Raw genomic sequence first — 18,348 nt, forward strand, 5'->3', positions numbered from 1 at the left:
CGTCGGTGGTCATAATGTTGTGACTGATCAGTGTAATTATCACCATAAGATACACAACTAAAGCGTTACTTTCTTTAAACGTCAATAACGGTAGTCACTAATGTGGAATCTGCAGTCCTCCCAAGAATTGACCGACCGAGGTGGGACAGTGGTCAGCCCGCCGGATTCGCTTTCGGGAGAGTGACGGCCCAAGTGTCCGTACGGTCATTCATACTTTGGCTCTTCGTGATTTTCCTAAATAGCTTCACGCAAACTCCAGATTGATTCCTTTCAAAAAGGCACTGCCAATTTCCTTCTCCATCCTTCCGTAATCCGAGTTTATGCTTCGTCGCTGACTGTGCTGTCGGCGAGACGTTTAATTAATTTTCCTTTCTTCCTTCTTTCCTTAGCAACTAAAGCTGTCAATTGCGGGATTCTGTTTGTAGTCAGACTACGCACGAATAGCATTTGTCTTTCTTATGTGGTCTGCCTTTTCATACTTGCTACAACCTATCAAGTACTAAACAGTAAATTATGATGGTTGGTTGTTTTTGGGGAAGGAGACCAGACAGCGTGGTCATCGGTCTCATCGGATTAGGGAAGGATGGGGAAGGAAGTCGGCCGTGCCCTTTCAGAGGAACCATCCCGGCATTTACCTGGACTGAGTTAGGGAAATCACGGAAAACCTAAATCAGGATGGCCGGACGCGAGTTAATTATGACTAACAAGGGGAGGCCGCCAATTGTAAAATTCAGATTCGATTCACACTGCGCATAATAAAAGCTCATGGCCAGAGGTGTAACGTGGCAAAGCACCAAGATGCACTTCTCAGCCGTTGTCGAGAAAATCGACAGTTAAAAGAAACCGTTGCAGTGAAATACTCTCTACGATTAATAATTTTCCACAGCGTCGTGGCGCAGCGGTTAGCGCTCGGGTACGTAATCCGAAGGTCGCCGGATCGAATCTCGCGCCATGCAACCCTTTTCTTTAGTATTTGTTTTTTGTAATTCATATATATATAATTCCCGGCAATCAGTTGCACCAATTATGCATATAATAAGTTGTTGAAAGTCGTTTGTCGTGGAAAAACTGGCGACTTCGAATATCATTATGTTTTCCGCAAACAAAGTTGTATTTCACAAATGTTATTAATTGTCTTTATAATGTTAACCACGTACAGTTAACGGAAGACGTAGAAACGGTATTGCGAAACGAATGCATATAGCGTAAGTCAAACGTTCGAATTAGAATAGAGACCCCACGAACACAAATTTGCTGCGGCAGGTATGAAATATAAACTCCGTTACTCGCTCGTTACAATTGAAGGACAGATGTTGAATGGGCCGAAACGAGCCGCCGCATAACAGCGTAGTTGCCTGCTAACTTCGAAAGAAGGTAGATGCGGTCCCTAGCGCAACTTATAACATCGTCGAAAATCAGTGCGGACGGGAGAGCTTTGGTACACCCTGTTAAAAAAACTGAAAAATGGAGGCGATACAATTGGAGAGCGATCTGCATTCACCAACATGCATAAGCAATTCATTAATAGCTTATATATATATATATATATATATATATATATATATATATATATATATATATATTAATTACAAAAACAAATAATAAAAAAAATAGCACGGCGCGAGATTTGATCCGGCGATCTTCGGATTACGAACCCGAGCGCTAACTGCTGCGCCACGAGACTGTAGAAAATTATTAATCGTAGAGAGTATTTCACCGTAACGGTTTCTTTTAACTGTCGATTTTTTTATGCGCAGTATGAATCGAATCTGAATTGCACAATTGGCGGCCTCCCCTTGTAAGATCCAAGAACTTGTGCAATAATCGTATTCGATAATCAAGCACTGAGTGTCTCGTAGAGTGCACTGTTGTTCAGTGCACTACAAAATTACGGACAAGATGAACAAACTGAAGGAGCAAGTACAGAAACAGAAACTGTGCGAAGAATCGCACACTGGCTTCGACTACTGCAATTGTTAACAAATCTTTTAGAAATTCGTCTTGGAATCCAGTATATGAAGATTCCAAATATTTAAACTATTTGCGAGGGTACATTCAATCACGTTTACGAAGAAATTTTGAAGCGCAGTTTTACTTTTCCGATAAGACTTCCGGAGCCACATTTATGGGATGAGGCAGGAGAATAAACGTCAGGAAATTGTTAAAAATAAATTTTAAAACGAAGTTAGAGATAGGTTGCTGCTAATAATTGTACTGTATAACACACTAGCTTTTTTATTAACAGTTCATTTTAAAGCTAAGTTGTGTTTTATTACTGTGCCCATAAGTGGCTGAAGCTAGATGTACGAAGTATTTTGATGTTATCACTGTTTGGCCTCATGCAATTCCATAAGGGATATTTCGAGACCATACACAGAATTTTGGATTGCTGAAAGCACTCCATAGAGCCATCTTGGACGGCATATAAGTTAACAATTATATCTCACACGCCGTCTAAAATTGATCTTCGATGTTTGCAAATAAAGGAATATGCATGTGATCTTGGCTGTAAAAAATTTTACCAAGTGAAACAGGTCGCTCCTTCTAATGTCTCAGCATGAGAAAACCTAGTCGTGTAGTTAATTAGTTGTTGGCTTGTTGATTTACCTGGTGCTGTCCTTTCTTACTGAAAAGGAATGATCAGTTGAATATCATGAATTCTGTACAGATGGCATTTGCTGAAAGATATCAGATTCTGCTTTATCTTTTGGTTTGGTGTCAAGTAATATGGTTTCTGGTCGTTATTAATCTCAGTACGCTTACTAACTGGGCTGTATTATTAACAAAAAATATGTGTTTGGAAGTGTTTAATCCCCTACAATCCCGAAACTTACCACTCCCAAACCATTCTGGACAAAAATGTAAGAATTGCTCTAGTACACTGTAAATCCATCTAATTAGCTGTAGGGTCTTCGGAGACCCATACAAACAAACTGTAGCTGTTAAACGTTGTATATAAGCGAATTTAACTTCATCACTGAACACAATTATTTTTGTGACATCTGCGACTAACACTTCGTGCGACAAAACTCACACCCCTTTAAATCGTTTGGTCAAAGATTCTGTACCTCACTCAATTTACCTACGATGGTGAGATGGACGGGATGCCCGATGGGAGGCGTGGTGCTAATCTGGCACTCGTAAATGCCAGAGTCCTTCTTCTGCGCGTAGCGGATGTGCAGCGTCCAGTCCTCCGTGTGCGGGGAGTGCAAGGCTTCGAAGCGCTGGTCGCTGGTGTACGTGTAGCGGCCGACCGTCAGCAAGTGGATGTCGCGGTGTCGTACCCAGGATACCTGAAAGCGCAGAGAGTCTAATGTAGTCCAGCTCCATAAAATACGAAAGGCTGCTTTTCTTAACACAATCACAGATATGAATAAATAAATAACCGCGACAGCTGCCGTGATGAGATTTATTGGTCTCCTGTTGTTTTATAGAAAGTTTGGTGACTATGATATCATCATCATGTGCCAAAGAATTATCCTAAAGGAGACGCAAAAAAAAAAAAAAAAAAAAAAAACTTTTGTTAACCTACAAGGGTTAAACCGTGTGACAAAACCTTCATTACATTACAAATACCAGAAGAAAGATCATGGAGCTTTTAGACATAGAAGCCGTCTCTCAATAAAACGTAGTTGTCTCTTACCCTCGCAGAACGTAGAAAACGCAACCATCAAAAACCTTGACAACAGACTATATGCGGGATGTAAGCTAGAACAAACTAGGATTCTAAGAACCCATACTAATGCGAAAAACCTGAACCTCAGAAGAGATTTTGATAAAATTTCGCTGAGGAAAGCCATATGTTACTTTAGAAAGTGTGTATTACAACGCATTTATTAATCTGAAACATACAACGCTAAATACGGAACAATAACTATTTTCAGCTTTATCATATTTGTGAGAATGCTTATATTGTTTGATATGTTATACATAATGCGATTAAATGTAAACAAATAAAAAATAATTTAACATTCCTCATACTAATGTCGGTCACAAACTCGTTACCATTTTGTCGCTCAGCTACATGGAAGTGCTATAATTTTTGTATTGCGATCAAGTTTCCTTAAAAAGCACATGGTTATGTGGTGAGCGATACTGTTTTACGATTATGGATCTCCGGAGTTATTTCCCACTAAGGTCTTTCTTTCTGTTCCCGTCTGGATGTTTGCGTTGTCCTCATCGTCATTTTATAATCATAGACGTGGGAGTCACCGAAGAGTTCTCAAATAAAACTAATTTGACCAAGGTTCCGAACATCCCAGCCGCTGTCTCTCTGCCAATAAGGCCATACGCACATTTCATTTTATTTTACTGGCACGTGACGCGGATTTGTGTAACAGCTACAATACAATGCTTATGCAGCCCTCAGCGTGTTTAATCCATACCAGTCCATACTTTCACATCCTTACTAATAGTATAAGTACGAAAGTAACTCCGTCTGTTAGGTTTTCCAGGATTCTACCGCTCTTTGTAGATATTTGGTACGGAATAGCTACAACTTTCACGAAGACCATAGGCTAGTTTAGAATGTTGTATCCTTTTGAGAATTTTTAACATTTTTAAATATGGTACACAAGAGTGGTATGCAGACACGACGCTGGCGTGATGATAGGCGAATCTTAGTGTCCGTTGACTATGTCGTTCCATTACATATTCAATGTTACTGTGCGCTTGGTTTATGACACTGAGTTTCTACACCACCTGGCACAGGCTGAAAACATCTAAGTAAAACTGCTACTATAATCCTCGCAAACGTAAATCTGATTCAGAGCAGAGTTCTAAGAGAGCTCAGGTTGCGAAATTTAATGGAATCCGACAAAACTCTGAGCCGTCCCATGTCCGCCGGGGCTTCGATGCAGAACGTCAGGTGTCCTCAAGAACTACCGAGACAGTAGAAGAGCCACAAATGCCTCACATTTTAGGTGCTGAATGTCACGCGTCTCTTGTAGCTTCAAAGATCCCCGAAGACTTACAACGACGGCGTGATTTAAAAGCTGTACGACAAACAGAGTCGTACCTTTACATGTGGGAAGTGAGAGGCTTTTGGAGAGGTCGCATTTGATTACGATTTGTTATCTGACTATGTTAATCCGAAATTAGCCATCACAGAAGATGGATGAAAAAAATATAACACATTAAAATGGTGTTCCTCTGGCGGTAAAATCTCACATCACTATTGAGCCAGAGAATCACCTTAAGACTGTACTTCTGCCCAAATTTAATGAATCGACGCATTTTATAAAATATAATTAGAAAGTATAATGCATACATTCAGATTCGACATATAACAAAATAACAGAAACGCATTCATTATGTAACTGTACACTGGAACTGCATACATTTTTTATACATACGTCTCTCTACCATTACATACACAGACATCTCGTAAAATTACTAGCTTACTTACCCTTTATCTCTCATCATAAAAATAACTACTGATATGTGAGGGAAGCAACGACTAACAGATAGTCAAATTATAAATGAATCCCTGTTATGTACAATGATACCGTGATGAAAAATGATACCCTAGGGAAATTGATAAATCATTCTAAGAATCTCTAATAAAAGAATAGGTTCTCATTTGAGTCTAAACAAAAGATCGACGAAACATTCTTGAAGAAAAAAACCTCAAAATTTTTCTCCATATCTGTTAGACAGGGTAATCACTGTCTCTGGAAATAGAGGTGGTTTCTGAGAAACCTCATGTATCTCTAGCAAAAATTTCCATCATTTACAGGCGAATTTCCTATTAGTCCATTTCCTTTCTTTGTGAGTTGAGGCAAATATCTGCTACTCCGTGGGCATCCTTTTCCTTCCACAGAGGAAACCTACAGCGAACATTGTCTCACTGTTAACCTTCCACAAATGTTGTCTCAATCCTTTCCAGAGTGGCTCTAATCTCATTAGAAGCTGCTTGTTGCACAGCGTGATTGTATTAAAGGGGAAAAGGCATTCCGGAATTTTGTTCAGCAGCCAAGCAGTGTTGGAGTAGAGCTTAACCGTTTGAATCACTTAACTCTGAAGGTTTTATGAAACACAATATTCATTCGATTTAATGTTTTTATTGTTACTGCAGCTTCCTTGCCTTTCTATTGATCTTAATTTCGTAATTTTCACGACATATGTATTTCAAATGAAATCTCTTAAATTAGAAACTTCTGTGGGTGTCTATATGTAGTTTCTAGAGGGAAGCGTTTTACTCAGGACATACTTAAAGGATTGTTTACTATTTTCAAGTTACCTGTTATCTGCAAAGCTTTATCTCAGGTGACATTGTAGGCACTATAAATTAATCTGGATAAATAAGAACGATGAAGATCTCTAATTGTGGCACCTACACGTCGAAGTGCAAAGTGAAGAATAAATTTATGTTACGTCTTCGAAAAATTTGGCCGTTAGTTTTCTAACAGTGTGTGTGTGTGTGTGTGTGTGTGTGTGTGTGTGTGTGTGTGTGAAGTGCCCTCATTCATCTGCGGGAGGGAGGAATTATCAGATACTTTAGAATAAAGTTTTTCCTCCATCGAATGACATTACCTTTGGCTCGTTCAACAACATATGTAATGTGTTATACGTTTGTACTACGACATGTTCATCGTAGTTCTCACTATATACGGAAAATAAATACTATCACAGACTTATCTCTGCTGCTGTTTTTTTCTATGCCAAAAGAAGGTGAGGAGATTAACTACAACTTTCAATACATACATTAACATCATATTCAGGTATACGTACACTTGAATCTCGAAGTTACGTGTTCCATGGGTTCATACTGTCATAAATGATAAATGTTAAATAATAACTACGTTGGTTGCATCGCATTACATCAGCTGCATTCAGAGAAATTGACAAGTGAAGCTGAAGCTTAAAATATAAGAAACGCTCTGCTGTTGAACATTCCGAGTTGCAAGCGTGAACCTTACGTTTCTCATAATCGCGATGTGATTGACGTACCACGATGCAACAAACACTCCAGTTACTGCTATTTACACAGTTATCAAGTGGACTAGAAACGATACAGATGTTCATTCACACACATAGAAAAATAAGGAAAGGGTTTGTTCCTTCGTGCTTTATTGATTTTTACTACAGTACTAGAATGCCATTGCTTGGTGGTGTAGAAATACTTCCATACTTGTTTCAAAGTTGCGTCAATACTAGAAGGGGCATAACGTTAACGTAAAACCGAATATCACAGGCTAGGATAAAGACAAGTAATGGCTGATCTAGGATACAACAGAGGAAAATGGTAGTTATACGTATTTTTGTGAATGGTCATCTGCATTGTTTCCAGTCCAGTTATTAACAGCGTTAATAACAATAACTGCAGCGTTTGTTGCGTTGCAGTACCTGAGTTGTATTGCCATTACGAGCAAAGTGGGGTTCACGTTTGCATCTCGGGATGTGCAATAGCCGCGCGTTTCGTTTATTTCATGCGTGAACTTCACGGGATGCAGATGACCCAATTCTGAAAGTGATTTTCCATTATCAATTGTTGTTCCAGAGATATCTCCGTCGAAACTTTGGATGTTTCGGACCAAATGAAACAGGTATGTGCGCAAAAGGTAGCATTAGTATAGGGTAAAGTGCTCTCTATCAGCAGAAGTGTTTTCTGGCGTGCAAGCGATCATGCATCTAATATCTTTCATTGGGATTAGACAGCGGATCTTGCGGGCCTTGGAGAATGAATAAGTTCCCGTCTCATCATTCCCCGCATTCAGCTGGCGAGAAATACAATGATCAAGCTGGCGAGGGCAGTCGTTATACACAACGAAGAGCACATTGCATCGCAACGGCCATATGTGGGCTTCCTTTGTGCCGTTGAAGAAGAACACTCCCTCCCTGTGGAAAAAATGGTGCTATTACGGGGATAACAACCTTACAATGTAGCGGCACTGGTTACTTTGCACTACAGAAACATCAAATGTGAACTCGATTTGTAACTGATGGCGCCCCACGCCCTGAACTCTGGGACTGTAATTGTATGTTCTGAGCGAATGCAATCTAGAATAGGCTACTCCACTGGTCTACGCCATACACTGGTGCGTCCGTCACTCCCATGCGGACAGAACGGACCCTTATCACTGAACACAACAGAGTGCCATCCACGCTCCGGTCTACTTTTTCAAGACACCTGAGTAGCCTTGCTTGGTAGTTTCGTGACGTCTGTGTTAGCACACACATGAAGCACTAAACTTAGTACATCATTTATTTACACCATGTTTTATCCTAAAACTAGGAGTTTTGCTTGTGCGATAGCTCAGTAGTAGCCCAGTTTTTTTCGAAATTGTTATGCTTTTATACTCGGTACCCTTCCTCCTTATTCTATAGACATGTGATATACTCCTTTCAACATAATGTTATCTATTCTCCGTGTGTTCTCTGTTTTGGTTTTCTGGTTTTCTGAATTATTTCGCTGACTTCTTCGACGTAATAACTATTACTTTCCGTGAGTTTCTTCAGAACGACTAAATTCTAGGTTTTCGGTGAACACCGAACCTCCATCAGTAAAAACCGAACCTGTATAGTATCTTCTTGTTTTCTGTCTGTCTATACGACTATTAAGCAAGGATGTAATGGATCCTGTTTTAAAAAAATCGATTTTTCAAAAATATTATTTTCTTGACCTACACAGTTTAGTCTATGTTCTGGGTGAATTTTATCACGATAGCAGCTTTACAAATGCCTTTTAATTGTTAAACTGATTAACTCTGCAATGGCGACCACTCTCACCTTTTCCGACATTTGATAAACTGCTTGCTTCAGCGGAAACTTTTTCAGTGTGAAGGCTATTTTCTCTCGATATTTTTGGCTGACTTCTATATCTCTGGCTGACATCTATACCTTATACTGTCCCATATCTGTAGGTGGAAGCTTGAATTCGCAAACCCTTAAGTGTAAGTCAAGATTAAAGCATAATGGATAGTGGAGAAACTGTGTTTAGAAAACGGAGGTTTCATGGAAATCGGATTACCAACAAGAAAGAGGAAGCAGCTCGAAATGAAGAACATAAGCTCTCAGCTTCAGCATCGAAACTTGGGACAGGAGAACTGTACAGGTGCGTAAATGATGTTGATAACGATTCCACAGGATTCAGACTTATTAATTTAGAGCTTCTCGGCCAGGCTATAAGGTTTTCATGTTCGTGTGTTAGCTGTAAAATTACCGAATACATGATTGTTGTTGAAGAAAGAAAAGTGGGAATAGCTTGTGATTTAAATTAATTTGTAATTCGTGTGACTATGATTTTCATTTTCCTCCTGCAGGAAAAGTGACACTGGTACCTATGAAAGCAATTTTAGGTTAACATTCGCTCTGACATGCCTTGGATACGGCAGGGATGGAGGTAATTTATTGTGTGGTTTTATAAACATGTCTCAACGTTGTACAAGGTTTGAACAAATGAATGAAGAAAGTCTGATGCCTGTATGCGATACTGCCAAAGTGTCAGTGATGAAATCAATGGAGAAATTAGCGGAAATAAACCAGTGACAGTGAATCTCCTACAAATGTTTCTGACCTATGTGTGTCTTTAGATGGGACCTGGATGAAAAGGGGTCACACGTCTCTGTATGAAGTTGCATCTATTATTGGTATTAACCCAGGTAAAGTTTTAGATGTAGAAATAATGTCTAAATACGGCCACCAGTTTGCAACAAGGAAAATATCCAACAATGAAGACATAGATAATATGTGGCAAGAAAAGCATGCAGTAACATGCTCTAAAAATTATAGTGGCTCAAATGGGTGCATGGAGGCTACTACAGTTGTGAGGATCTTCTCCACATACGAGGACCCGTGTGATGTTAGATATACTAAATACCTTGGGAACTGCTCTTCGTTCAAAGCTGTAACAGGTAAAAATCCGTACAGTAAAACAATAGAAATGTTGGCATGTGTTGGCCACATCCAAAGGAGACTTGGTGGTAGGCTTCGTCGCTTGCTGAAAGAGAAGAAAGGTGAAGTACTTGAGGATGGAAAACCACTAGAAGGAAAAGGTTGGCTTTCTCTGAAAGAAATTCATTCTCTTCAGTTATTTTGTGGCGGAGTTATCAGAAAGAAACACATAATTTAGAGGCAATGAGGTGTGACGTGTGTGATTTTTTTTCCGCAAACTGACCAAACAGCAATGCAAAATCTCTGTTCGAAAGACGATTGGTGTAAGTTCAAGAACAAAAATGAGACGGATTCATATAAACACTCATTACCAGAAACTGTTATGAATGCAATTACGCCCACATTCAGGTTTCTTGCACACCCAAATTTATTGAGGAAGTGTCTTTACGGAAAGACACATAATGCAAATAAAAGCCTCAATAATTAATTTGGATTAGATGCTTAAAAAGAACATTCTGTAGCCTTGAAGTAATCAAAATAGGTGTCTATGATACAGTTTTATGTTACAATAACGGAAAAAAGGTCAGAATTGAAGTACTGAAGAGAGTTGGTATAGATCCTGGTGTGTTTACAACAAATCATTTTACACCATCGACGAGAGCAGGGTCAAGAAAGGTAACAGATCAGTGACTTAGCTGCAAATACAGGACAGGCAGATTCGAAGAGGAGAGAAGAGAAACCTTGAGGATGAGGACTATCAGTATGGAGGATTTTAAAACTGAGGTAAGCTTATTACATGTAGAAGAATTAGAAGAAAATCTTTGGACTTAAATTTCTTTGTTTTACATTTTTTACGTTATTAGAAGCCTTTTCTGAAAAAGTATATGCCCTAATTCTCTGAAATTATCAGGAATTTTCGCTACGTATTGCTCTGTCCTTTGAACTAAAAAATACGAGATCCTGCAACTAAAGTGTGATTTTTAAATGATTGTATGTAGACAAGAAAGTTAACTTTAGGATGTGCAAAATTAAAAACTCTGTTAATGATACAATTTGTACCATGAATTACTAAATGTATTTCAGTGGTCTTATAATCTTCCCAGAACACTACAAGAATAACTTCAGATTAATTGTATGATTAGAATTTGAGTTGTAGCTTTTTATAAAAAAGACAATAAAAAAGTTAAAAATTCTAATTTCTGGCAAAATATTAGTCCAGCATATATTATTATAAATAAATCCGTTAAACACGGATATTTTTCTTTACACATGCAAAATTTTAGATCTGTACATTAATAAACATGGCTGTAATGATTTTTTTAACAAATGTTCACATTTTCCGTTACATCCCCCTCTTAAAAACACTTTCCTCAGGAATGGGTGGATGTACCAAGTTGAAATTTATGTCACATACTGCGTTCTATGGCTCCTTGGCTGTGCAAAACATGAAATACCATTAGTTTATCAAAGAAGAAGATACGGGCATATATGTCATATATTTTAATGTTCGTCAGGCCACTCATCATAACCTATAAGGTCCTTCCCGTTGGCCTAGAAACATGACTATTTTGAAGAATGAAGGTTTCATAGCATAGCGAAAGGAAAAATACGAAAACTATTAATCTGTAATCATATCATACGAAGACTTTTTTTTCATTTCCTGTTTGTCTACACGTCCATCTGTTAGGAATCCACTTTTCTGAGGAATGTCTAGACGAATGAAGATGAAATTTATGCCACGTGATAAGGTTTATAGGCCATTTGCAGTGGATTAGATACAACGCTCTATGTTGACGCAACCAACAGATACTGCCATTTAGGTCACATATTTTGATAATTGCAAACTTACTCCTGAAAACAGATAGACTAGTCCTGTTAACCTAGAATCATGATATTTGGCAAGAACGAGGCATTCGCAGAACAAACGAACGAAAAAAAACGAAAAATTTAAATTTGTAATTATATTGCACGAAAAAATATTCCTTTTCAAGTCAAACTTCAAATTAAAACTATCAGCAGTTCTCCATTCAGGCTGACTGGGTCCTAATAATGAAAGTCAAATGACTTCATTTTTCATATGACGTGTTTCAGAATTTATTCATCGTCAGATATCCAGGAGCGATTACTGCACGTATATATGGCGTTACTAGTTGTATGAGAAACAAACTTTCGCAGACCAGTCAGCCTAATTACAGAACTACTGATAATTGAAATAACGTTCACCCGTCTCCTGCATGACTTTATCTTACATTTATGTTATAGAAATTAAAAAATTCTGGAAAATCTTGGAGCGTCTGGGACTGATACGTTGCCAGTATCAATGTCGATAATAAGCAAAAATGTTAGAGATTCTCGATTCCGGGAATCGATGAACTGTCTCTACACAAAATTCTGTGCGGAACCCTCAGTGCATGAGTCGCACTCGAACCTGGTGAGTTTTTTTCCTTTGTTGCTGAATCAAAGGTACCTTAAGCAACCAGTTGGTTAGGGAACGAAAATATGCTATTTTGTCTGTAATTGGATGCCATGGCGTAGAGTCTACGATGAGGTGTGTACAAGTGCGTTTCCTAATGTGGCTGAACGCTGCATGTAAACTGAAGTGAAGTATGATTTTGGAATTTTCTGTGAGGTCGTCGTACTTACAGTGAGGTTACCCAGGTTCTTGACGCGGCACCTCAGGAGTGCTGGTTTCCCGACCAGTCCTGTTACGTTTCCCGGCACGCTGGTGTCGAACTGAGGACCTGACGCCACCTTTGGAAGCTCTTGCAGGAAGTCCGCGAAGTAGCGATGGTTGCTCCTACTTCCTGCAAATAAGACAGGTGTAGTTAAAAACCGGTATGTGCTTTTTCTCGGAAGCAGTCTCTTTTTTTCTGTAAAACTGAACTTTCTGTAGAGAACTACAATTGGCGTCACACACAATTAGAAAGCAAGACAGGAAGACCCAAAGAACCAATATTTACTGTTATCATAAATGAATGATAACCATCAAGCACAAAGATACACTGTGTCTTCGAATTCAGTGCTACTGATGCCCTTGGGAAGTTACACATCGACGGCGGCAGATATCAAACGTAACACGTTGAGCCGTGGTAGAAATTGCTGTTTTGAAGAGCGCGCCGCAGCGCGTAGTGTGAAGCAGTCGCCCTCCGTTTCGGGCGGTGGCGCCGCTGTGCCAATCGCAGCTTTGGTGTCTCCCTTCTGTGGGAAAGGTTGCCCGTTCACATGCATTTAAGGGGCGTTATGAGCTCGCCATTCGGTCAGTTGGTCAGCCGGGTCAGTCAGTATCTGTCTGTCGTCAGGAGTGCTAGTATGCGTTAGGCCGCCAGTCTGCTCGAGTTTGTTCAGGCAGTGGTCATTGGCGGTTGGATCTATCGGTTGGTCGATCGTGCGGTGAGACACAAGATGACTTGTCCGTCTTCAGCGTCGGCGCATGTGAGGTCGCCACATGAGTCCAGTGGGCCGCGCCGCATAGCGAGGGGTAGTGGCTTCGCGGCCGACACGAGAGCAACGGGAGTCAACCCACGACATCGGTCTGGCCGGTGAGAGCTTCGACGCCGTGAGACGGGAGATCGGCGCGCCTTCATGAGTCCGTTGAAGCGGCTGGCTGCGGACGGTTCGAGAGAGCGTTTTGGGGGTGCTGCGCCAGGTCTTCGCCAGACATCGCAGGTTGTTAGAAGTTAAGTGATTCGTAATATGTTGTTTCATTTACTCGTTTTCTTGGTCAGTCTCTCGTCCCCTGCTTGCTCGTCTGTCTCTCGTCCGCATTTGTTAGGAAGTTAGTGTCTCTGTCTGTCGGTCGGTCTGCCGTACGTTAATAGCTGCCTCTGTCATGTTTGTCGGATTCGGTGCTAACGAATTTATTGATCGAAGTGGAGCGGCCCAGTTCATGAAATATGTTTTTATCTTGCTTATCAGCTTGAGAGGCGGTATATGTGTAATATGTCTAGCCAACCTTGTATTTTTTTATGTAAGACTGCATTTCATGGGTTTTTATTGAAATGGTCATTTTAGTATATAAAGTTGCCGCCCTTCCACCATTTAATAACAACAATTCTTTCTTTTAATAATTTTCTTGTATCCTGCATACCTGTGTAAGAATCTTGATTGATCAACTTGTAACCAGCATTATTCGGTGCATGCTTAGTACTTCATATAGGGAAAAACCCGGACAATCGTTAGTAGGACTCGCCCACCGTAGTTTCCGTACAAACTTCGTAATGTATATAGGCAGTTCATGCATTCAGGGAATCGAGAATGTAAACGACTTTTTGCCTGTTATCGCTGTCTATACAGGCAAGACATCAAAATATGGTACCTAAATGGCTGTAGCTTTTGATTGTTGACGTAGAAGTTTAAATTTATTACAGCGGCAAGGAAACGTAGACATTAAAACGTGACATAAATTTCATCGTCATATGTTCAGCCGTTGCGGGAAAAAAATAGGTCTTAACAAGACGGACAGAATATATTATTAGATATGCAATCAGAAAAAAAAATTTCTCGTGTGGTTTTATTGCATATTAAAAATTGTCGGATTTTTTTTGCCTTACTTGTACCGTGAAATCCTGCTTCTTGAACGATTTCATGATTCTAGGTCAACTCGGAGTACCGCATAGATTTTCATGTGTGAACTTGCGAGTATTAAATTACGTGACATAAATGGCAATATCTTTCGACTGCGTCGATTTTGAGAGGTTAAATCGCAAAGAGACTGTAAAGCTTCGTATGTGACAAAAATTTCAACTTCGTATGTCTATCCGATCCTGACAAGAAGGGATTTTAACAGACAACCACATACACAGATTACAAATGAAGTGGTGGTGGTGGTGGTGGTGGTGGTGGTGGTGGTGGGGGTAGTAATAGTAGCTTTGTTCATCTGTAGATCTCTTTTTACAAGAATATAGGACATGTCAAAGTATTTACGAGTTTACACCAATTTAAAATAAACTAATTTCTATACACATACACATACAGACTTCTAATTAGAGACAATCATTAGATTTGCTCCAGGTGTACAATACTTTTTTTACAAATAACTTATTACATAATGTAATGCTACACTGTTCACTCATATCTCACTGCCAGTCACTGCACACATTACACACACATTATTTCGTAACACTTCACACACACACACACACACACACACACACACACACACACACACAGTGGTGATTTAAGGGTCATTTTATGTACCGCAACTCCTCATTTGCTATCCTGAAAAACTGAGTCAGTATCCCTCTACAAAGAATGATGTGTTGACTCAGAAAGAGGAAAAGGTGTTAGTATTGGGGATGATTTTTTCTAGAATAGGAACAAAGACGGAAAGGAAGATAGTGTGAAGTTGTGTGGAATGTTGGATGTTTTATAATCATTATTATAGTTTATTTGTATAATTTTTTAAGCCAAATCCCTGCTCTGTGTTGTCTAAGTAATATTTAAATGCGTAAAATGTATTGCGTAACAGATACTTTTTAGTTGCCTTTTTAAGTAAGTGTCATTTTGAAATTTCTTTAATTTCTTGTGGAAATGTATTGTACAGTTTTCTTCCTTGGTAGAAAACGCTGTTTTGCGTTTAATGTTTATTTTTTTCTTGGTAAATGTAAGTTGAGTCTAGCTCTTGTTCCATGGTCATGGACGGAGCTGTTTTTGCAGTAATTACCAATGTTATTTTTGATGTGTAAGACTGAGTGGTAAATGTATTCACACGGAGCAGTTGAAATCCCCACTGTATTGAACAGATCCTTACAATGAGCAAGACTACTGTTTTCGGTTATTATTCTTATGGTTCTGTTCTGGAGTTTGAAAATTGTGTTCAAATTTTGTGCATTTGTTCCCCAAAAAAGAGTTCTATAGCTAAGAATTGAGTGTACATATGAATAGTATGGAACTGAAAGACACTGCATGTTACACGCTGATGACATTCTGTTCGCAAGTACCTTTGTGCGTGCACACCGCTTCATCTGGGAATCAATATTCATTCCCAGAAATTTTGCATTTGTTACAGTCTATAGAGGTACCATCTACATTTAAGATAACATTGTCATTTTCCCTCTTCAAACTGAAATTCATGGCATTAGTTTCCTTTATGTCCAATGTCACGTCATTGCTTGTTGACCAATCGTAAACTTCCTCGAGAGTTTCATTTGCTTTCTCTGCAGGGAGTTTACTTGTTTTCTCGGAGACTACAATATTGCTGTGATCAGTGAAGAGAATTTATCACTCACTATCACTACAGGGAAAGTCATTGATGTATAGCGGGAATAGTATTGGTCCTAATTTGCTACAAATGGTTCAAATGGCTCTGAGCACCATGAGACTTAACACCTGAGGTCATCAGTCTCCTAGAACTTAGAACTACTTAAACCTAACTAACCTAAGGACATCACACACATCCATGCCCGAGGCAGGATTCGAACTTACGACCGTAGCGATCACGCGGTTCCAGATTGTAGCGCCTAGAATCGCTCGGCCACCTCGGCCGGATAATATGCAACCTTGTGGAACCCCTATATTGATGTATTTTGGTTCTGATAAGTGTTTTGCTAAATGTTTAGATCTATTTGAAGTGTTATCTTTGTTATTTGTACCTTGTCTGCTAGCTATAATCGAAACCAGTCATTTGATGATTGTAAGTGAACTGGAGGTACCCTTTGGTGTTTGGTGGGCTAGTTCACAGCTGTCAGAGTGGGTGACTTAAATCTGTATCTTTCGATTACACTGACCCAAAAGCTTCAATTTTCTACACTGATAACGGGACATATACCTTATTGACATAAATATCAACTTGATACGGGTAACCGTTTCTATGAAAAAATATTTTTATCTGTGTGACAGACAGACTGACGGACACCGAAGGATTCCGTATGTACCGCCTGAGGTACGAAACCAAAAGTAACCTGACTCTACGTATTATGCCCAGACTACATCCAAACACTGGTATTTGTACCACCATGGTCGTAAATATAGAACAACAGTCAGTCAGTGCTCAAATATCAGCAAATCTTAGTCATTTGTAACAAATTATTCAGATATGTTAAACTTATAGCTGGTATATTCTTTTAGATGCTGAACTGGCGTAATGATATTGATGAAGCGCATATCGGACATATTCGTCATTCGAGTCCTCCCACCTCACATATACATGACATGTAGATGCAAATTGCTGGCAATTTTTATTGATATACTGTCCTTTGCAAAACTCATTTAAGGGCATGAATCTAATTTTGAGTCACCGACTTTCTCCTCCGAACACGAAAGTATTTTGTTGACGTCGACTTACTAGAGACAAACGGTCGTCATTATACAATAAGGGAAGATATAGGTGTTCGCATTAACACGCTATTCGAAATAGGAATAATAGAGAATTATTCTGAAGGTTGTTTGATGAGCCCCCGGAGGCTACTTAAGCTCGATTTGCAGAGTCTCCATTAGAGGTAGATGTAGAAATTCAGAGTTTATTGTGTAAAACTTAATCCCTGAAAGTCACTCGAGGTACTCACATGCACGGTTTACTAGTTCATGATGTGACCGAACTAGATTGAAACATTAGTTATTGTCTCATTAGCGAAGTGCATAATGAATACTATTCAGCCATTTTGGGAGGTATTTCCAGAAATAAATGTGTAAAATCAGGAGTTAATTTACGGTCACTAATGGGTAGGATTACTCTGAACAGCAATTCCCCAAAGAGTGAAGTTCCACCGGAGTTCATTAATACCACAGCGAATTATGTCATACTCTCCTCCTTTCTCGGCTGTAGCATATTCTGGACTTCGTCTCATTAGCGAAGTGCATAATGAATACTATTCAGCCATTTTTGGAGGTATTTCCAGAAACAAATGTGTAAAATCAGGAGTTAAGTTACGGTCACTAATGGGTAGGATTACTCTGAACAGCACTTCCCCAAAGAGTGAAGTTCCACCGGAGTTCGTTAATACCACAGCGAATTATGTCATACTCTCCTCCTTTCTCGGCTGTAGCATATTCTGGACTTCGAGCGCCTCCTACAACCTGAGTCCGCGCGGCTCTCCCCGTCGGAGGCTCGAGTCCTGCCTCGGGCATGGGTGTTGTGTCGTCGTTAGCGTAAGTTAAAGTTAGATTAAGTAGTGTGTAAGTTTAGGGACCGATGACTTCAGCAGTTTGGTCCCATAAGACCTTACCACAAATTTCCAGATTTGCTAAAACAGGAGTGTTGCAACAAGTTTACATTCCTAATATGGTGTAAGCGGAGTTGGTCTAATGAGGCACACTAACAAACCCCGTACGAACCTTTATATGACGCTTACGAATCATCGTTATATCTTCAGAGAATGGAAAGAAAGGTAGGCAATTTTTAACACACGCACATTGATATATACGATACTCCGTCAATGGACAGAGAGAGACAAACATCTCATTCAATGCACCATGCCAACCTTAACGCTTCCGTATAGGAAAAGATTTCATTATCTGACATATGGCGTTAAATATGTCTTTAATATCATTCGAATGTAAATCCACTAATTTACTAAA

At 39.5% G+C, this 18,348-nt stretch overlaps 1 protein-coding gene across 2 annotated transcripts in view; it reads right to left on the reverse strand.

The window, feature by feature from the left end:
* Window positions 1-18,348, reverse strand: part of LOC124625153 (zwei Ig domain protein zig-8-like) — a 155,061-nt gene that overhangs the window by 38,959 nt on the left and 97,754 nt on the right. For both annotated transcript variants that reach the window (XM_047149151.1, XM_047149152.1), the window contains exons 2-3: window positions 12,478-12,638; window positions 3,083-3,293 (exon numbers count right to left, since the gene is read on the reverse strand). In XM_047149151.1, the coding sequence (XP_047005107.1) occupies window positions 3,083-3,293; window positions 12,478-12,638 (372 nt within the window). The remainder of the gene's footprint in view (window positions 1-3,082; window positions 3,294-12,477; window positions 12,639-18,348) is intronic.

Source organism: Schistocerca americana, chromosome 1 (assembly GCF_021461395.2).
Source record: "Schistocerca americana isolate TAMUIC-IGC-003095 chromosome 1, iqSchAmer2.1, whole genome shotgun sequence".
In the NCBI taxonomy this organism is placed as follows: Eukaryota; Metazoa; Arthropoda; class Insecta; order Orthoptera; family Acrididae; genus Schistocerca; species Schistocerca americana.